Source organism: Girardinichthys multiradiatus, chromosome 4 (assembly GCF_021462225.1).
Source record: "Girardinichthys multiradiatus isolate DD_20200921_A chromosome 4, DD_fGirMul_XY1, whole genome shotgun sequence".
Taxonomy (NCBI): domain Eukaryota; kingdom Metazoa; phylum Chordata; class Actinopteri; order Cyprinodontiformes; family Goodeidae; genus Girardinichthys; species Girardinichthys multiradiatus.
The window spans coordinates 47,389,128-47,411,056 of record NC_061797.1 but is presented as its reverse complement, the minus strand read 5'-3'; the positions used below and the strand labels follow the sequence as shown (position 1 = coordinate 47,411,056).

The 21,929-nt window shown below is 38.2% G+C and overlaps 1 protein-coding gene across 2 annotated transcripts; it reads left to right on the top strand.

The window, feature by feature from the left end:
• The first annotated feature begins 352 nt into the window (after positions 1-352).
• On the top strand, positions 353-19,222 carry LOC124866983 (ubiquitin-conjugating enzyme E2 Q2-like). Of its 2 annotated transcripts, XM_047363119.1 has the most exons (14): positions 353-755; positions 861-1,044; positions 1,449-1,553; positions 4,453-4,575; positions 7,283-7,336; positions 7,686-7,823; positions 8,356-8,440; positions 9,985-10,045; positions 10,126-10,216; positions 10,312-10,370; positions 10,486-10,534; positions 10,665-10,760; positions 14,396-14,462; positions 16,292-19,222. In XM_047363119.1, exons 2-14 carry the CDS (start codon positions 886-888, stop codon positions 16,321-16,323), a joined length of 1,119 nt encoding a protein of 372 aa, XP_047219075.1. In that variant the 5' UTR covers positions 353-755; positions 861-885; the 3' UTR covers positions 16,324-19,222. The 2 variants fall into 2 exon arrangements, with proteins under 2 accessions (XP_047219075.1, XP_047219074.1); XM_047363118.1 differs by having other exon boundaries at positions 353-1,044.
• The last annotated feature ends 2,707 nt before the right edge of the window (positions 19,223-21,929 follow it).

Here is a 21,929-nt window from a genome sequence, read left to right as displayed (position 1 = left end):
TAATGGGTCTGTATATAGCTCTTTGTGTATCAATATATGTATGAACTACACTTGTAATTAAATTGCTAAAATAAATAAACCTTTGGTGGCATTTTTAATTGCTGAGATGCATCTGTATCATAAATTAATGTGTTGAATAACATAAATGGGTGGCACAAAAATAACATATAATTAAAAAAATCTATGTTGAAGGTTACTCCACATCTTTTAACATATATATATATAATGCAAAGTTACCATATAATCTAAATGTTAAGCCACATGATGCTCTGCCATAAACATAGATTTTTTTTTATTTTTTTTTTTACACTTTAATAAACTGTGGACGTGCTGAATTGTGGGATTCTGCAGGATCGGGGAGATGCCAAACGCCATCTTTAAACCCCACTAGAGGCCAGCTACAGTTGCACGGGGATGAAAAACACTGTTCTTATAGCAGGATATTGACTCAGATTGTGAAGATAGTGTCGCTGTTCCTTGGTCCAGTAAACGTTAAAGACCTGTCCGATAGGATTGTAAGAAGACGGCCACGGGATAGCGTTAGAACCTTAAAATGTTGTTAACATAGAGAGAGAACAACAATAGACGGAAAGACAACAACAACGCTAGCAGTTTGCTAAGCACTGCGCTGTTTTCAAACGCTAACTAGAAGCTAGCTAGTGCTAGCTAATTCATTAGCAGATTTTGTTTGATTACGTTACAACTGACAGGAACGGAGGCTGTAGCTGGCAGTGGACATCCCGATACACCTACCGGTTGAGTCAGCTGTTATCTGGCTCTTTAACTACATATTTCTGCCTCAGTTTATGTTGTAGCGCTAGCTAGCTAAAAGCTAAGTCCTGACTTCTCGCTCTCCCCAGCGGCCCAGCCGGAGATGTGTGGAAGATGTCGGTGTCGGGGCTGAAGGCCGAACTGAAGTTTTTGGAGTCCATTTTTGATCCAAACCACGAACGATTCAGGATAATTGATTGGAAGCCCGACGAACTGAGCTGCCAGTTTAATGTAACTGGAGAAAAGTTGCTAATTATCCACTGTAACATTACGGTAAGTAGTCAAGAACTCGTGTGTTGCGATCTAGCTAGTAATACTCTTCCCTTGTTTGTAGTTAGCAAATAAACGTCAGATTGTAAACCACCTAAACCAAGTAGCAAGCTGCATCTTGAACCACATAATCCCCTGGTATGCTGTTTGGCTTCATTAATCCTTGTGGACATGAGCTAAATGTCTGTGTAACATTATGTGGGAAATTCCGTGTTCAGCGTTCTGGAAGAAATCTTATTATTCGGCTAACGAAGCGTTCAGCATTCAAATGTCGTCTCTGATTCACATTTAAGCTATTCTTTTTTTTTTTGGGATTTATTTCTATGTTTTATCCTGTGATAAAATGATGTTTATGTAATTGTGTTAACGCAGGTGTCCAAAATATGCCGTATCGCTCTTTATTTCAGGAATCATATCCATCTACGCCACCAATATGGTTTGTGGACTCTGACGACCCGAGCTTGGCACAAGTCTTGGAGAGGCTGGAAGATGTGAGAAAAGGAAGCACCCTTGTAGGTTAAACCCACTTGAACCTTTTAGCATGTTTCTCTGTGCACTTCCAGAAAAGTCAAGATGCCAGTGTTGCTTGTAGTCATCCCAGATATTGGCAGTATAGTGTTATTGAACAGAATATTGATGAAAGTGGTTGAGTACATCATAATGGTTGGCTTTAAGTTCATTCGAATTTAAAATATGTTCAATGTAACTTGTTATAAATCTAGACTAAGTCAACACTGATCTAGCTCCTGTCAAAATGTTTTCATGGTATTTCTAAGGTATGTGGCATTTGACAGAAAGGCGACTACACGTTGCACTTTGGCTTATTCTACCTGCTGCACTAAACAAGTATTAAAAGTAGTGCTTTTCAGTAGGAGAATTACCAGCCCAACTGTCTTTTGGGCTTATTTAGAGTTCAGACAGATAATGAACACCTAAAACAGCAGTTTTGTCACTTAATCTGTCCCTACAAGGACTGACTACATCTCTCTTTCACCATGTTGAACACTTGTGGCTTTGGTTCCTTCACCCCAGACATTTGTGGGTGAAATGGAGAAGTCTATCACAGGTGTCTCTATACCATTGTGTCTTTCCTCACACCAGTTGATAGTTAATGATTTATAGTTATATTCTATAATTGGCTCATGATCTACTGTAAGGAAATGTTATGTGACTCCAGTAAAGCAATATCCAGCATGTCTCATTGGTATATTGCTTAGGCCATGTGCCATAATACCTAGTATGTCATAAGATGTCAGCAGTTCAACTAGAAATTAGGACTATATTGTAAGTGGGGTGTAGCATAAGATTGTCAAATTTAACGTTTTGTTTTGTACAAATCTATATTTTTAATTGAAATACTGTACTGAACAACTAGGGATACACGATATATTGACTTTAACGTCGGTATTGGCCGATGTTAAACCAGTGTTTATTTGTTGCCGTTTGTGTTTCGGGAGGCGGAGGACGGGGTTGGCAATGTGGTGTTTGTTTGGGCAGGAGACAGGGATGCAGCTCAGGATTGTGTTTAACTAAAGCAGAGAAGCAATGTAAGGGTGTGATGTTTTTTTTTTTTTTCTTCAGTGTCGAAAGGGATATCCCTACTAAAAACAGAAATAAAGTGATATGTTATGTTAATTACATTGTTTTTGTAGGAGAGTGAAATAACCAGGTGCCATTATTTCACAGGTACACATAGTTCTCCTTCCCCAGTCTCAGTTATTGTGAAACTGCTCCTAAATGCACATGACGTTTGTCAGCAAAAAATCAAGAACTGCAACTTCACTCAGTGTGACTCAGCAGAGGGAAAGTAAAAATAGTTGGATTAAACGATAGATATAAAAATACATCAGTTATAGCAAAGGCTACTTGGAGCATGGTTCTCTGTCAGGAAAGCGCTCCAGTTAAACTATGACTCTGAAACATGTTTTGTTTGATTTGGTTACAATAGCAAGGCCTTCTCACAACACCAGTCATCATAATTCATCTATGTTAGGCAATGGCTGAAGTTATTGATACTACAGAGAGAAAGAAGTACATCTCTTTCGTAATTTCTTTTTTTTTTTTTTTTGTATCTAGGCTTATGCGATTTGTTAGCCTATCTTTTTCATATTGCATCGTATACCTAAATAGCCTTAAATATCTTTTCTAATGTTCTCTTGCCGGTTTTGAGCTGCTGTAGATGTATGTTAGGTAAAGAGGAAGCTTGCTTTTTGTGAGTAGATAAGATCTGCATTTTTCATGTACACAGATGTCTTGGTGGTGGTATTTTTTGAGGGCACCAATTTGCAAAGACGATCTAACTGGTAGCTGCCTAACCTTTTAAGAGTTAACACAACATTTAAAATGCTGTCTGCAGACACAGTATCAGTTCACTTCATTAACCTGGGTCAGTGAGAGATTTTTGATGGGGGGGGGGCGTTCTCTCCATACCTTTGCAGATTTGATCAATTCCGACATTTTTGGTGTAAAATATTGCTTTCTGCTGCTGGATGTACGGTATGTACCAACCATACATCGATGCGTACCCGACAGATGGACGTTTTTCATCCAGTCTGATGACCAATGGTTATAAGATGCTGGATCTCAGTGTGGTTCTCCAGCTGCTACATGGCAGACAAGAGGGCTTAGCAGAGGATAGTGAGGGGAGCTGAAAGGTTATTGGAGTGTTCCTACACCCTATTCTGGATGTTTTAGTGTCTTTGCAGGAAAGGGGCTCTGAACATTGTCTGAAACTCCTCTCAGTGAACTTTTTGAGCTGCTGATCACAGGCAAAAGATACTGCAGCATGAAAGGCTGAAGCACCTTTCTGCCACAAGCTATAAAAATGCTGTTAGATCATGCACTTTTTATCATTCCAAAAGATTATTCTAGGTCTTTAAAGCGTTTGTTTTTATCCGTTGTGTTTTCTATTATCTGTTAAATGATTTTCATGCTGTCATAGAGCAATGAAATGTTTAATTTTTTATATAGTTTTTTAGAATGCCATAAAATGACCAATTAATGATATTTATGTTTAAAATTGTCAGTTGCATCCAGTCTTCATTGGGTAATGACTGAAATCCATTTGCCTGTACATTTACATTTTTAGGCTCACTACATTTGTTTGCAGTACTACTACAGTTATTTTGTTTATAGCCTTGCTCACGCATCAGTTGTACCCAGAAAGCTTTATTCTACATTCATTTATAAACTGCTTTTCGTTACTCCACTGTTCTGAAATAAAGTAATCTTCTAAAATTGAGTATGAAACAAGATGAATGTCTTTTCATTCATAGTTTTGAGTCTGTGGGGGAAAATATTGACACTATATCTATAGTGATGTTGCTTTAAAATATCTGTAGTTAGTTGAATTTGCAAACATGAACTGTTTATCTGAATCAGTGTCTTTATCGTTGTGGTTTTTCTCTCTAGCTTTTGCAGCAGTTAAAAAAACTGATTTGCGACCTTTGTCGGTTGTACAACCTTCCTCAACATCCTGATGTGGAGATGCTAGACCAGCCCCTGCCTGCAGGACCAGTGGGACAAGACCGAAAGGTAAGTGACCCAAGTTCATGCTGGTGAAACCATGGGATTACTTTTAATTAAGGTGCCATTTTTAATTCACTTCTAATTTACCAAAGGTCCTAGCATGTTCATGGACTTCTGTAGGGAGGGGGTATATGAAGAATAAAGATGGTGAATCATTTTCCCTTTTTATATGAAAATAATTTCCTATTTTAACTGCATTTGGTTACTGCCCTAGTTATATATCTTTTGCTGCTGTGTCTCAGATGTTTCGCTGCCGAAGCAAGCAGACTCAGTCAAAGTAAAGTGAGGATATTTCAACCACTAAAGAACACCAGATCTTTGTCTGATGTAGTTGTGCACTCATAGTTGCACAGGAAATAATTTTCAAAGATAATTTTTTTGGTTAATGCCAAGTAAATGCATTTGCAGGCATGGTTATCTGAATGGTCTGGTTTAAGCCTGTTCCAGTTGTAACCAGCTTGTCAGACTCCTGGTCAACATTGTGACCAGTAGTCTGCTCATACTTGACAAGTCAACCAAAACACTCAGACTTTGTAGCTGAAGCAGTTTGACCTCTTTTCATAGCGTCAACAGATGAACCCAGACCCAACCTCCCTCCAGCCTTCTCAGTAAGAGGCCTAAGCATATACAGTATATTTTGTAACTTAATAAAAGAAACTGGCTTATCCTCTCTGCTTGTAAAATCACAATAAATTTAATGCTAGCTGCTGTGTGTATTCAGGCTTCAGGGTTTCATTTTTTTCTGAAATGATTAAAAAAAAGGCCAGTTTTCAAATTTGCTAATTTAGTTCATCTCTGCTTGTAAAAACATGAAGAAACAATTTTAATGCTGGCTGTGATCGTGAGTGATGTAAATTAGGCAATTAAAAACGTGCCCTTTTATGTACAGAGTTGTTGAATGTCTTAAAGTATTTCCAACATTTAAAATCATTTTTCTGCATAAATCTCTCTTTTTGGTTGGTTATTTAATAGGAGTTACTATCATTCCCTTAAACATATTTGCAGATTTTGCTAATCTACATGTTTTTCTACTTTATTTATGCATTTGTATAGATAATCTCACCCAAACATGTCTCGTTAAAAGACAGAAGGTTTGGTTAGAGACTGCGGCTACTATGTATGGTGATTATAATGATAACGATGGCAATGATGTTTGACCTGCAAGCCTGAATACAGTTGGCTCCACTGTTACACTACATTTAAAAACCATGATCATTTAAACGACTGTAAATTTGCATGCAGTATTATTGATACTCTGATCATGATAATGTAATAAATGTTGGCTTTATCTGAGCAATGTTCCCATAATTTGCTCTTTTAAATTATCGTAAATGTTTCGACTTGTTTAAAGCTGTTTAAGTCAGAATATACATTTCTCCGAAGAAATCTTTTAACATGACTTTCTTTAGTCACATTTGCATCTTTCAGATCAACAAACAAAGAGTAATATCAAACAAAGATTAAATACAAAAAACAGTTTACAAATGATGATTTCATAGTGAAAGTGTAATGGCCTCCTTCAATAAATCATAAATTAGCTGTGATCAGCCACATTTCTTGGTTCAATTTCACTAGCCTCACCCAGACCTGGAGGATTAGGGAAATCACCTCAACCTAAAATATATGATAACATGGAACAGGCTTTAAGACCTTAGAAACCTACATATCAAGTCTCAATCTAAAAAAAAGAACAGATAAGAGACAAAGTCATTGGGATTTTTCAGTTTGGAAAGTTTTACAAATTGAAGAACCCAAAACTGCATCTGAAGCACAGCACACTCCTACCTCGGTCAAGGTTACATCCTGCTTAAAATCAAGGTATTTCAGGAAAAATAATGCCATATTAAATGTCAAACATAGGTATGGTCTGGGGTGCTGTAAATGTTAGAGCCATAAAATCTACATGAGAATGTCCAGCTATCACGTTGTGACCTTAAGTCCAAGCACGCTTGGATTATGCAGCAGGACAATACTCCAAAACACATCAGCAGGTCCACATCTGATCAGCTCTGAAAAAACAAACATGAATCAAGGCTTTGGAATGGCCTAGCCAAAGGATGGACTTGAATCCGATTAAAATGCTGTGACCTTAAACAGGATGTTCATGCTCAAAAACCCTCTAATGGAGCTAAATTGAAATAATTATGCAAACAGCAGAGAGCCAAAATGGCTCCACAGTCGGGCCAGGATAGTTTGGGTTGCTTGTTTTACTTAATAATAAGAACGATTTGAAAACTGTATTTTGTATTTTCTTTATTTTATATATTTTTTTTGTCTGATATTAAAAATGCAAAACAAAAAAATGTAAGAGAGCAAATACTTTTTCCCAGCCTTGTACTTCAATTCTTAAGTATGTCAACATATCTTTTAAATGTCACATGTTGACACATGTTGGCCAAATCGCACAGATTAAAATCTGTTGAGAAACGTTCTGAGACTTGTTTAGATTCTGGACCTAAATACTCTATTGTATCTTCTCTAAGAGCTCTGTTTTTATGCAGGCAACGAGGAATACAATATGATTGTGATTTTTAGTGTGGGCCGGGTAGATGATACACACTGTTGCCATATCGCTCACCCTTAGGCTGTTGCCAGTGTTTCTCAGTATGTCAGTTCCAGAGGGGATTCTCTGTAGAATACATTGGAAGGACTAATCAGTTGTCTTGCAGACTAATGCGGTTTCCTTGAAACAAAGTCTTGTTTGTGTGTGTAGCATGGGACTGAGGAGGTCACATCTGAAGAGGAAGAGGAGGAAGAAATGGGGGAAGTAAGTTACTAACTTTGTTCTAAACATGCTGTTTGGTGTCATTGCTAAAAAACGCTTCCTTTTGATCCTTTTCAACTATTAGAAGTTGTCCATATGTTGTTTGTAATGATTTTCTGCTTTTGAAATTGTTTTTAGAAAGATAGTTTTTGTGCCCCACACACATGTAACTGTAATGATCTGTAATCAAATGTCTGAATCTGTGTATAATCGAACATATTGTGAAGAAGTAAGTTTTATTTCCTATTTTTGGCAACCATCAGCCCTGATCATTGATCTTTGTGTTATATTTTCTACATCTGGAGAACGCTAGTTTAAAATCTCTGAAAGACAACTTCTAATAACTTACCAGGACATTGAGGACCTGGACCATTATGAAATGAAAGAGGAGCCGGTGGATGGGAAGAAGTCTGAGGATGATGGCATTGAGAAAGAGAATCTGGCGATCCTTGAGAAGATCCGAAAGAACCAGAGACAAGACCACTTAAACGTGATACTTTCTTTTTTATTTCACTCTCATTACTGATATTTCAGATGAATTTCACACATTTAAATGCAGGTTGGCATGAACAAATGTTTAAATTAGGATGCTTAACTTCCATCTGTTACATTTTGAACACTTGATAGACGGTACTGTGACCTACTTCTGTGACAATTAGGGCAGATTTTCTTTTCTAGCCTTTGCCTCCTAAGGTAGCAGAAAATGAATAAAAAGTGTTGAATTTTCTTTAGAACCTGATCAGAGATTTCTAGAAAATGAACCAGCAGCTCAGCCAAGTCTGTATTTCAAATATGTCAAAATAAAATTCAACCTCGTAACCATGAAATCAGTAATGCCTGCTGCTCATTAACTTGTTTTGTTCCTACAAATATTTGAATCTGATCTGGATCTGAAACATACACTGATGTAGATGTCAGCATCCAGACCAGCATGCATGTAATTCATGTCAGCTGATGTTGCGTACAAATGGCAGATGTAAATTGGAGGTTATGTGTGCCTTTTATTGTGTTACATCTTGCAGGGAGCTGTATCTGGTTCAGTGCAAGCCTCTGACCGCCTGATGAAGGAACTGAGAGAAATCTATCGGTCTCAGAGTTATAAGACGGGTATGTAAACAACGTGAAGCTTTTGTTTGGTTGAAAATGCAAGAAAATGGTACAAATACACAGAAATCATAAAGACCGTGTTGTCTTCTCTTTGTGACTATTAAAACTCTCTACCTCCAGTATTTTGTTGTGAGAGTTATGATGTTTCCATGGTCAGATGAGGAATGTTGCATGACTTTCTTTTTTTTTTTTCTTAGAGCTCCTTATCCTCATCTGAACTTGCTTAGTTTGTAAAAATATTTGACCTTTTAAAAGCTGAATTGTGTGATTTTAAGCGTAATTACAGGCGCCATCCTTTGTTTTGCCTCCCTTTTTATTAATGGGCAAACATCATCATTTACACTTCTCCTTTTTATTTCTGTTGAGATTTGTTGTCCACATATGTTATATCCATTGTCATCGGAAAAATGTAGACAAAAAAGTGTGAAGGAGATAAAAGGGCACCACCTCTTACACCACCACGTGTATCTGCAAGGTTGCAGCTAATGATTATTTTGCTAATCGATTCTTTAGTTTTTTCGATTAATAATAGGAGATTTATTTTTTACTAAATTTGAACCAGGTGAAGCCAAAACTACGCAACTTGATGAGTTCTGGATAGAGAATTTTTTACAGACATAGGACATTTTTCATCTTAAATGCAATATATATATATATATATATATATTTTTTGTTTTTTGTAAAATTTTGGCCTAATTACTATTTTGAGTAGGTTGTTCTTTTACCAAATGGCCTGTTTTATAGTCTGGATGCTCCAGTTGCCGATTATCCGATTACGATGATTATATCAACAATCAATTAATCCAATTAATTGTTTCAGTCCCAGTATTTGCAGTTAGTTTCCCCACAAAAACATGTTGGGCACTAAAAACTCACCTAATTCTGCTACTACACACATGTTGGATGGAAGGGAAGTTAACATACTGTAGCACTCAGCCAAATGCACTCCTTCATTTGGCTGAGACAAGTAGAAAAACAAGGTGGCAGAGCGGTTGTTGGTGTATCTCATTCTGCCGACAGCAGATGTTTTGTACTAACATAGGCCAGACAAAATGTACAAACCACAGTAAGAGAAGATATTTTCTTCACTGATTAACTTTGTGCTCAACTGTGTGAGCCTCAGTGGTCTGTCTGTTTACCCCCTGGTTGAGAAATCCATCCTTTTCATCTGTTTCCAAGGAGCGGTGACATCCATTTGACATCTTCCCATTTAAATGAATGTCTTTTTATCGAGAAAATGGCTTGTGTCCTTTTTTAAACAATAGGCATCGCACACTGCAGACCCAGGTGACATTTCTTAAATTACTTCACTTCCATTTTAAGAGATGCTTTTCTGTTTTCAAAAAGGGCTTTTGAAATTATCTGCTGCAACCTCATAACCTCAATATTTAAATGGGTTTTGTGTCTAAAATAGGATATTTGCCTTTTAATGGACTAAGAGTCGAGATTAAATATTTTTCGGTCTGTACCTTGCAATGGGTTGTGATTGTAGACTTGAACATGATTTTGAATCAGCTGCTTATTAATATAATGTTCATTTGCAGGGATTTATTCAGTTGAGCTTGTTAATGACAGCCTGTATGAATGGCACGTCAAACTGAGAACGTAAGTATCTGATATTTAGTGTCTGTTTTTGTCTGGTTCATCATAAGTTTGGTCTAATTGTTATTTTTATTGTCTAATAGGGTGGATCCAGATAGCCCTTTACACAGTGATTTACAAGTCTTAAAGGAGAAGGAAGGAATGGATTACATTTTATTAAACTTCTCATATAAAGTGAGTCAGGCCGATTTTCAATAAATGGCAATATTTAGAACTTCGCAGTCTTTGACGTCTGTTAATGCAATCATTTTTGGTGGTTGCCTTCACAGGATAATTTCCCCTTTGATCCACCTTTTGTCAGAGTAGTGTCCCCTGTGCTTTCTGGAGGGTACGTTCTGTTGTTTGCTGGACTCTTTGTTCTTTCTTCCACTGCTGTTTTCCATCATCAGTCTTTGGCCCCAACTTTCATTTCAACAATAAATACTTTTGTTTCCCTCCCTCAGTTACGTTCTTGGAGGAGGCGCCCTTTGCATGGAACTTCTCACTAAGCAGGTATGCTTAAAAAAATAGCTTAAGCATATTTTATTTACACCTCAATGGGAATATTGTTTTTGCATGTGTTTGCTGCTTTTTTTGTGCATCTGTTCAACCTCCTCTTATTGTCCTTGTTTCCTTACTACAGGGTTGGAGCAGTGCCTATTCCATTGAGTCTGTCATCATGCAGATCAATGCCACTTTAGTCAAAGGAAAAGCTAGAGTGCAGTTTGGAGCCAACAAAGTGAGTCGGGATGGTTTAAATTCAAAGTTACAATTTTATGGTGGCCTTAAAGAACTAAATAATTGTAGACATTCCTTTTTTTAAAATTTTGAACATGAAACCTTTTTTTTGTGGGCCCAGAAAAATGTGTGCTATAGGGTTGTTATAAACACAAACAAATCACTTTAGGAAGTGTGGAAGAGGAAGTAAGGACCATTAAAATGAACTAAATGGCATATTTATACAAAATGGAGCCAGAAGAGTCTAGACTATTTATTTAGGACCAATCAAGATACCAATAAACACGTTGCCTGCTGTTAGGAGAAAATAGCAAATTTGTCTCCAAATCCAAGGTTGAAGTAGGTAATTTTTAAGTTTATTATTTTTAAAATAAAAAAATTAATTCTTTTACTCAAACAGTTTTTCTAAGGTCTCTATGCTATTCAATTTATTTAAAGGGGACATATGATGCTTTTAAATCCGTCCCTTTTCCCATTTTAATCATTCAGTTATGGTCTATATTATGGAGGACCAATCCTGCCATAATTAAGAATAAATACAGAAATAAATGACTCAATAAAATAACTACTGGGCCATTATTTAGTTAAAAATATAAATGTGTGTGCCATTGAATGCAAAAAAATAATAAAAAGAAGAGATTTACTCAAGAATTGATGAAGTTATCACATCTATATATATATATATATATAGATATATATCTATATATATATATCTATATATATATAGATATATATATATATTTTTTATCCCAGCCCTGAGGTACTACTCGGAGCTTCTCGTTTTGGTGCTGTCTCTTTAAATGCTATTGAGCCAGTTCACACCCCACCCCCCGCCAGATCAATGAGTGCTGCACTTCGTTAAAATCCCGTTCGGCCATTTTTGTAGTACACCCAACAACCGAACATTTAGACTCATCTACTTGCAGGAGTCCTTGAGCTTGGACTATAAAATCACGGAGAGAAATAAAAATGGCGGATAGGCGGCATTGCTCAGCCAGAAGTCCGTGACTTTGTTTAGCTGTTCTGTAGCAAACACTGTGACGTAACAGTTGAAAAACGTAACAGATCATAGAGAAAACTGAAGAGATTGAAAAATATGACCCAAAAAGAATATAAAGATATCACTGCAGCACCTGGAGAGACTAAATTCATCTTTTCTGCACTCCTACAGACTCCCGAGTACACAACAAAATGTATTTAAAGGCTAAAACCTTGGATTTTGCATATGTCTCCTTTCAATAATCTGAATAAATTACTTTATAAAGCCGTAAATACAAAATTTCTCTTACTATGTCTTAAATTACATTTAGTTGAATCTTAAATTTGTATGTGTCCTTGTATTTGTTCTATTGATATTTGCAAACCTGCAAAATGTTTTCCTTTTTATACCTGTTTATTGTATGTTTAAGCAAATAATAATCTGGTCTTTTTAAGTCATCCTCCCAACGCTTACAGCGTGTGAAAGTTTGCATTGTTTAAAAACAGAGTTTTTAACAGTTTACTAAAATATGCCATCAATGTTTTTGAAGCTTACTATACTGTAGAAAGTAGGCATGGGCTGGTATGAGACCCTCACGTTCTTGATTATACCACAACTTCATAGTTGGCCATTGACACAAACAAAAATCGAAGCCAATATATGTAACATGAGGTAATCACTGTTATTTCCAACAGAAAAGGAATAGCGAAGAAAGTTTAATCAAGTGCGTATTGAATCTAAGACCTGTCCTGGTAGCCAAGGCGTAAAAACACTTGAGCCACATGATGGATCCAAAAAAACGATTCAGCTGCGTCTCAATTTTAAATCATGCTGGTATTAAAAAAGTCCCATAATCTAACAAACAGCGTCTTCAGTCACTGTTTTATGAACTTATTTTCCTCACATGTAAGTATTTGTCCCAAACTGCTGCGTTTCTGGAATATTGCAGTTTTTTTGAAGAACCATGCTTTTGTTTTGACATGTCATTCTACACACGTGGACAAAATTGTTGGTACCCCTCGGTTAATGAAAGAAAAACCCACAATGGCCACAGAAATAACTTCAATCTGACAAAGGTAATAATGAATAAAAATTCTATGAAAATGAACAAATGAAAATCAGACGTTGCTTTTCAAACATGCTTCAACAGAATTATTTAAAAAAATAAACTCATGAAACAGGCCTGGTCAAAAATGATGGTACCCTTCACTTAATATTTTGTTGCACAACCTTTTGAGTCAATCACTGCAATCAAATTATTCCTATAACCATCAGTGAGACGTCTTCACCTCTCAGCAGGTATTCTGGCCCACTCCTCATGAGCAAACTGCCCCAGTTGTCTCAGGTTTGAAGGGTGTCTTTTCCAGACAGCATGTTTCAGTTCCTTCCAAAGATGCTCAATAGGATTTAGGTCAGGGGTCATCGAAGGCCACTTCAGAATAGTCCAATGTTTTCCTCTTAGCTATTCTTGGGTGTTTTTAGCTGCGTGTTTTGGGTCATTATGCTGTTACGAGACCCATGACTGGGTCTGGACTGAGACCAAGCTTTCTGACACTGAGCAGCACATTTCTCTCTAGAATCCCTTGATAGTCTTGAGATTTCATTATACCCTGAACAGCTTCAAGACACCCTGTACCAGATGCAGCAAAGCGGACCCAGAACATAACAGAGTCTCCTCCATGTTTCACAGTAGGAACAATGTTATTTTCTTCATATGCTTCATTTTTCTGTCTGTGAACATAGAGCTGATGTGCCTTGCCAAAAAGTTTAATTTTTGTCTCATCTGTCCATAGGACATTCTCCCAGAAGCTTTGTGACTCGTCAACATCTAGTTTGGCAAATTCCAGTCTGGCTTTTTTATGATTTGTTTTCAACAATGGTCTCCTTGGTCGTCTCCCATTAAGTCCACTTAGCCTCAAACGTTGGATGGTGCGATCTGACACTGATGTTCCTTGAACTTGAAGTTCACCTTTAATCTCTTTAGAAGTTTTTCTGGGCTCTTCCGTTCGTATTATCCGTCCCTTTGTTTTGTCATCAATGTTCCTCCTGCGGCCACGTCCAGGGAGGTTGGCTACAGTCCCATGGATCTTAAATTTCTGAATAATATGTGCAACTGTAATCACAGGAACATGAAGCTGCTTGGAGATGGTTTTACAACCTTTAACTTGCTTGTCTATAATTTTCTTTCTAATCTCCTGAGACAACTCTTTCCTCCGCTTCCTCTGGTCCATGTTGAGTGTGGTACCATGTCACCAAACAGCACAGTGACTACCTGTAGCCATATAAATATAGGCCCACTGACTGATAACAAGAATGGAGACACCTGTGATGCTAATTAATGGACACACCTTGATTTAATGTGTCCTTTTGGTCACATTATTTTCAGGGGTACCATCATTTTTGTCCAGGCCTGTTTTAAGAGTTTATTTTTTTAAATAATTCTGTTGAAGCATGTTTGAAAAACAATGTCTGACTTTCATTTGTTCATTTTCATAGAATTTTTATTCATTATTACTTTTGTCAGATTCAAGTTATTTCTGTGACCATTGTGGGTTTTTCTTTCATTAACTGAGGGGTACCAACAATTTTGTCCATGTGTGTAACACAGTTCTCCTGTTGACACCTAACTTTGTCTTTATTTGCATCTCCTTATACAGAACCAGTACAATCTTGCCAGAGCACAACAGTCCTACAAATCCCTGGTTCAGATTCATGAAAAGAATGGCGAGTATCTCACTCCGTTTTGTTTTTAGTGTATTTGATTGACCTTGTGAACTGAAACCAAATCTCTTCCTTGCTTTAAAGCTGACAAATGATGATGCAGTCACTAACATGGATACCATTTATATAGACATTGTTCACAGGTTTATGCTTTGGGTGTGTTTTTTAGTAGTGTCCAAATGATTTTACACTATTTCTAATGGTAGATATAAATGGAAACATACTGCATGTTTTATTGTATGGGTGTTATTAAATTTCTGCATTCATAAAAGGTTTGAGGAATATTTGTGAGTGCTATAAAATGTTTCTTTAAACCGGGAACCCTTTGGGTAGTGTAAATCTTGGGGTAGCGTTATAGCAATGCAGTGTCAGACATGTTTTATTTCATTGTGTTATATTTACTTTTTGCTGAACCGAACAACAAAAAAAGGCGTTCTAGCAGCTGCTCTAATAGTTAAATGCATTCATTGCATAGTTCACAAATCATAAAAGTTTTTCACATTTTGCCATGTTACAGTCGAGCTGGGTTTATACGTGACGCGTTGAACAGGGTGCAAGGGTGCGTGCGCCAAGAGTGATACAATCGCAAGGGCGTCGCGCGCGGTTGCAGCACCTGGTCTACACCTCTGAATTTTTGTAACCTGGCACAGACTGCGCGGGTCGTGTTCCATTTAGATTGAACAAAGTTGACGGTTCAAACATTTAACGCACAAATAATTCGGTTCTTCATGAACAGAACGAAGAGATTAGCAGAAAAAAAGCAAGAGAAATGTGTTACAAAGTTTTGATTGTATGCGTTAACAAGCTTTTTTTTTACTGCTAAGAGTCTGAAATTGTATCTAGGTACAGTTTTAGATCCTTTACAGAGAGCCAATAAGCTTTAACCTCTTCATTGTTTCATTGTTATGAATCTGAAACTTTGCAAGAAAAAAAATCACGTGATGAGAAATGTTTTTGGTAGTGGACACTGACATTTCTGGTGTTACGTGAAGCGCTTCTTCTCTCTTTTACTACATTTCCACTGGTTACATAGCATACTACCCGGTAACTGGTTTTCTTCCAGGATCGCTCTGTATTTAGCTCCGTCCATGTTTCCATCATGTCTGACCAGCTTCTCTGTCCCTGCTGAAGAAAAGCCTTCCAGCATAATGCTGCCTCCGCCTCGATGTTGCTTGTGGCAATGCCTTTCTTCCTGCCACCCTTATCTAATTAGTATTTTTGCTGCCTAACCTCTCCGTTTAGAAGTGTGACCTTTGTCTTAGTAGGTTTTAGGTTGTGCCATGCTCTTTCCATTTTCAGTTCCTGCATTGTTCAGTGCTCCATGAGATGCTCAAAGCTTGTTTTATAGCCCAACTCTGCTTTTAACTTAATCCCTAACTTGTCTGCATGCCACTATTGTTCTCTAAAACCCTCTAAGTTACTCAGAACAGAACTATTGAACTCTATTTATTAATGAGATGATTTCTAGATATTAATAAGTATAAATGCAAACCTGTTGTTTTTTTTTTTTTGTTTGTTTTGCTTTAAATCGATGGAAAATGTTAAAGTGTGATTTTATCCCTTTCGTTGCAGTTCATAATTATGCACCACTGTCTACATCCTATAAAAATCCAAATAAAACACATTGGAGTTTGTCATTTTGAAAAATGTGAAAACTTCATGTATGAATACGATTTTAAGGCACTCTGTTAGTTTCTTCCTTGTTATTAACCCTAAAGACCTGCTGCAATCATTCAAGCTTTTAAGGCAGAAAACGATGCACTTATAAAGTACAATTATTGATTCGGTTTTTTCATCTTTGTTGATTTTGTGTTTTTTTTTTTTTTTCCTAGGCTGGTACACACCCCCGAAGGAGGACGGCTAATAGAGACTGTTGCCTTTCCTGCACCGGGACCACACGTCTTTGATCTTTCTTTTTTTTGCGACCAATGTTGTTTTTATCCTTCGCGTAATATTGTTCTCTCTCAATGACAGTTAAAATTCCAAACCAAATTCCTTGTGTATTTTCTGGCCAGAAACAGGCTCAGATACAGATACGTTCACCTCCACCTGAAATTGGACACCATGGCTACAGGTGTTCATGTCCTCTCCTCAGATTCTCATCTCTAACTGTATGTCTGCTGTCTTAATTTTTGTACTCCATGGCCCATAAAAGTGATGGACTAAACATCATGAAAATCTCCCCCTGGGGTTTGGCATTGAGCACGTTGAGGTAACTCTTTGAGTTCAAGAGGTGTGGCATGGCTTTCTCTTCCACTAGTGGCAGTCTGATGCTCCAGTTGACAAACGCGGTCTCTCTTGCCTTACATTGGATATGAGTCTGGCATGCTCCATTTCCTAATACAATGCAGTGATGGCTGGGAAGGACCTCAAGAATGCTGGTGGTGGGAAGACCTCTTGCCTTTGACTTCCACAGACGACCTTCCTAATATTGCCATCATCTTTTTGATGCCAAGACCCTCCGGGTTTTCTCCTTTGGAGAAAAAAATTAAGCTTCTTCTAAGCCTAGTTAGCATTCTCCCTTCCTATGTCTAAAGTCCTGAGAAAGGGCAGGACAATACATGGACCTCTGCAGGTTTCGTGGGACAGGCCATTATGAGGATGAGGATGTGGAGAAAACCACCAACATAATCACAACCAGCAGCTGGACATCCTTAGTGTGCAGCTAGTCTGGCAGCATTACAGACACGATGGTGAGGCAAAGCAGGGGCTTGTTTGGATCAGATCACACTGTAATGTAATTGATTTTAACTCCACTGTAAACATGTACATTTGTATTTCTGCTAAAGGATTTAATTGTTTATAATGTAACCTTGTGTAGGTCTTTGGCTGAGCAGAGACTGTATTACTGAATACTCTTGACTAAGACTTGCAGGGCCATTGCAACCGCTTAAGATCAATGTAAAATAAAGAAAAGTAACATTATTGATACTTGAGAAGTATCTGAAGGAAGCGAAAGTGCACCAGGTCCTTGTACAAGCCTACTGACTACTGCAGTTATTTTAGATTTACTATCCAGATCTTATTTTTTGGTAACCCTGTCTTTCAGTGGAGCTCCAATACTACAGTGGCTGTTACAATATTGCTAGACAGCTGTCAGTAGCATACCAGAGGTTTAGCCGTTCAGATCCAATAAGCTAAACCTCACTACGGCTATGCAGCGGAGACACTTGGGATTTTTGTTCAAATAAAGACAATTAGAACAGAGCTTTTGTCAACTTCAAACATCTTAAAGCTGGCTCGCTTCCTAACTACTACTCCCAGTTAACTGTCTGAGGTAAAGGTGACCTTTAACTTCTGACTTTTCTGTGATCTCAGTGCTGTTTTATTACGCAGCCAGAGTTACAGATTCACAGCAATACTCTTCTCCATTATAACATTTTCACTTCAAGCCCAGAAAGATCACCCTGGGGTCTGTTCTGTTTCCAGAAAATCTGTTCAGGTTAAATAAATATTAGTTGAGCTCTGCCACAGGAAAACTTCAGCTCGTCCCATTAACACTTCCCTGATTTACTATTCATGACCACTCTCAACGCGGCTGTACCCCTCAGCGTGTTGAGGCTTTGATGTAATGTGGGTAATATGCAGAAAACTGTGGAGCATTCCAGGTAATGCGGTGACATGTTTTTTTGTAGGTGTTCTGTTGTGTGATTACTTGCTTTTTTTTTTAAGTACATCATCCTGATAACCTGCGTAGAAGGCTTAGTTTTGCCATTTCATGCAGTGAATCCTCATTTCTGACTTGATTTTTGGGTTTCCAGAGTGACAACCAACTCCAGATTGGTTTAAATAAAGCTTGTCCATGCTCAGCTCACCTGGCAATTGTTTTCCTGCAAGGTTTGTTTTTTATATGAAGCAAACTACCAGGTCATAGGCATGATTGTTAGCTGTTGTAATGTGTTTGTAATGTATTCATCCCATTCTGCTTACATTGTTTGGCCCTCCCTTGCATTTCTGGACAAGCAAACTCAGGAATACATACTGCACACTCAACTTTGCAAAAAACATTGGTTCAGGCCATCGTTGATGGCAAGATTGAATGTCTCGATCTGTTTTTCTCCCGCCCTGTTTTTGTTACGTTACACCATGTGTTTTGACATTGCATTCCACATATGGTTAAAGATTTTAAATGACGTGTTCAGAATGATCAGAAGTGTAAGGCAGAGATTGCTCCATTGGCTTGTTGAAGGGTTCAGAGCACATGTACCCTTTCTCTTTGATATTGCTGTTTTTTGCATGTCAATATAGTAGTGGGTATAAATCCCCCTCCGTGTTGTGGGAAACAGAGTGTTGGGGTGGTTTAAAAAAAAGACTACAAATGTAATTTGTTGTGGCTCCCCCCCCCCCCCCTGCATCAGTGCAGAGGCCAGATATGGAGACATGTGGACTGGTTATCTCCTCCACTTGGTCTGCCTTCATGGATGCCAGGTTTATTCCAGTAAATAACAGCAGCTGACATACATGAAGCTGGTTTTTGGAATATTGGTGCACAGAGAAACAGCTTCTCTTACACCAGCACCTTTCGGACTAACAAGGACTTCTCAGATTAGACAAGTGACACATTGGTCCGAGGCCTGAACAAGCCTGATAATGGGCTCTTTATCTTGCATCATTAGCTGCGGTGGCCGGGTTCTAAAGTTATGCACTGTAAGCATGCTTTGGTTTGGTTTCTTTTTCTTTCCTATTGCAAGGGTGGTTTTGACAATGTAAAATAATTTGTAAACTTGCATCAAGTTTATGAATAAAGACTTTTATGAAATATATATTGTTTCTATTATTTGGGGGATTTTTACGGTACGGAGCCCGAGAGGGGAAATGGGGGAATTTTTTTCATTTGCGTTCCCACGCAATACTTTTGCATCCGTTCGCAATACGTTTGCGTTCCCACGCAATAGTCTTTGCGTTATCTCGCAATACTTTGTGGGAGACCCGTTTTTGAGATTTATTGAGTTTTATTTTGAAATCGGCCTTAAATAAAATGATCTTCAATCAGTCTTAAAGACAGTTATTATCCACATGCTGTCAAACTACTGAACTCTGGACAATAATGCTGCACGAAACCACATCTGTGACACTTTATTTGCTAATTACTGCTGCATGATGTGTACTTTTTTTGCACGCAACTTTTGTTTTTATAGTGAGTTGAACGGTTCTTCCTATCCTAAGCATTTAATTGCATTGTTGACTGCATGTTAACCTGCATATGACAAATAAACCATATCAATGCCATATCAGTGCTGTTTGTTTTGTGAGCAGTTTGTCAAATCTGCTGCTGTTCCAAAATACACAGCTTTCTCAAGGTGATTAACAACTGTTGCGTCCCAAAAGAAAAATAATTCCCCCATGTCCCCTCACGGGCTCCGTAGATTTTAAGCAGAAATATGAAAGATGGTACTTTTTTATCCATTGTCATTAACTTACAAACGATTACTTCTTTAATTGTAATTCTAGTTACTTTAACAGTTGTCTAGGTTTTACATCGAATGAAAACCTAAAATTCACTTGCCTTTGCTGGCCAATCAAGCTCATGGTCAGAAGCATCATGTCCTCTATAATTTCCTGGTCGGCTGTTCTGGATTAAGATTTGAGGAAACGCAGTGGAAGGGCTGCACGGTGGCGCAGTGCTTAGCACTGTTGCCTTGCAGCAAGAAGATCCTGGGTTTGACCCCCGACCAGTGATATTCCTGCAAAGACTTTGCATGTTCTCTCCGTGCCTGCGTGGGTTCTCTCCAGGTACTGCTACTTCCTCTCACAGTCCAAAAACATGACTGTTAGGTTAATTGGTCACTCTAAATTGCCCTTAGGTATGAATGTGTGTGGTTGTTTGTCCTGTGTGTCTCTGTGTTGCCCCACCTCTCGCCTGTAGACCACTGGAGCCAGGCACCAGCTCTGCTGTGGCCCTGTACAGAAGAAGCAGGTATAGGAGATGGGTGGATGGACACAGTGGACTAACACAGTAGATGGTATGGCTCCCCAAATCATCACTGACTGGAGAAACTTGACATTGGACTTCAAACAACTTCAGTTCTGCTTCTCTCCACTCCCGTTCCAGACTGTGGAACCTTAATTGCCAGATCAAATGCAGAATTTACTTTCATCTGAATTTGAACCACTGTGAAACAGTCCAGTCCTTGTTCTCCAAACCCAGCAGAGATGCTTTCACGGTGTCTCCGGTTCAGGAGGGGCTCAACACAAAAAATGTAATTATCCCTGTTGCTTGTGTACCTTTTTCTACAGAGTGTTTTCTTTCCGCTCAGCTTTCCATTAACGTGCTTTTAGACAGCTCTCTGTGAACACCCAGCTTCTTCAGCTATGACATTATGTGGCTTCGCCTTATTGTCGTGGTTACCAACGACCGTGTGCTGGATAAATCATGTCAGTAGTCATGGCTGCTTTTGGCTATAACAACTCTGCATTAAAAATCATATTTTCCTGGTTTCATCTAATGTTCTGATTTTCTGAGGAACTAGAGTATCAAGTCACAATCAAAATGAACCTAAATAAATGGATGAGCTAGAAATATTCTAATCAATATTTTCTTTTCCTCACTTGCCTTTCAGGGCTTCCGAGAAGCAGGTGTCTGGTAGCGTTTAATACATTTCCCAGCAGAGGGTACTATTTGCCAAATGATTCAGGCATCTGGTTCTATCCAGCGGTGCCCAGAGCAAACAACCACAACCCCTTCAGTTAAAGTCACCTGGTATAATGCTTCCCTCTTCTGTGTCACATTTTGTAAAAGGGTCTCTGTTTTTCATCTTGGGAGAGTCTGTGCATTAAAAAACGTGATCCATACTAGCGTTAGTCGTAATCACTGTACTGTTCAGATTACCTGTTTTTCTTACCTGAAACATCTCATCTAAAGATCATGTGTAAAAGTGTGTGTGCTCATTAATTGGGCACAAACACTACATCATTGACTGTACTGGTAGGACATGGGGATGGGACAGAAACACATCCAAGGTTCAGAGGAAAACTTTGAAAGCAGGGGAGGAGAACTATTAAAATGACTAGAAGAATGCAAAATGCCCTCATCTAGATCAGGGGTTTCCAACCTGCGGCTCCAGAGGCACATTTGGCTCTTAACGAGAAATGTTTTGATTATGATGGCAATGAAAAAGGGTGTTTAGCAGTTCTTCTGCATTGAATTTCTACAACAGAATGTCACCAATAGTACAATTCATGTTTTTTAGCTTTATACTTCTAAATGGGCAACCCGTCTATCATCGTTTTCCATATTTCTGGAAAGGCCTCAGTCAGCTGGCCTCATTCCATAAAATAAAGTTTCATTCATTTCTAAAATCACTAAAAGGAAATAGACTTTAATAATATTATTATTACGATAGACAGATTTTATATTTTAGCTGTGGAGGAAAAAGTGCAGTTGAAAAGGTCCTGGTCCTGTTCTAGATGTTGACAATGTGTTTGAGGTCCAGTTTGGTTTGTGTGTGCTATTTGGCGCCACTAGGTGGT

Coding starts and splice junctions, on each gene's coding strand:
- LOC124866983 (XM_047363119.1), top strand. CDS start 886: ATGTCGGTGTCGGGGCTGAAGGCCGAACTGAAGTTTTTGGAGTCCATT. Junction 10,535..10,664: donor TGGAACTTCTCACTAAGCAG/GTATGCTTAAAA, acceptor TCCTTACTACAG/GGTTGGAGCAGTGCCTATTC. Junction 10,761..14,395: donor TGCAGTTTGGAGCCAACAAA/GTGAGTCGGGAT, acceptor CTCCTTATACAG/AACCAGTACAATCTTGCCAG.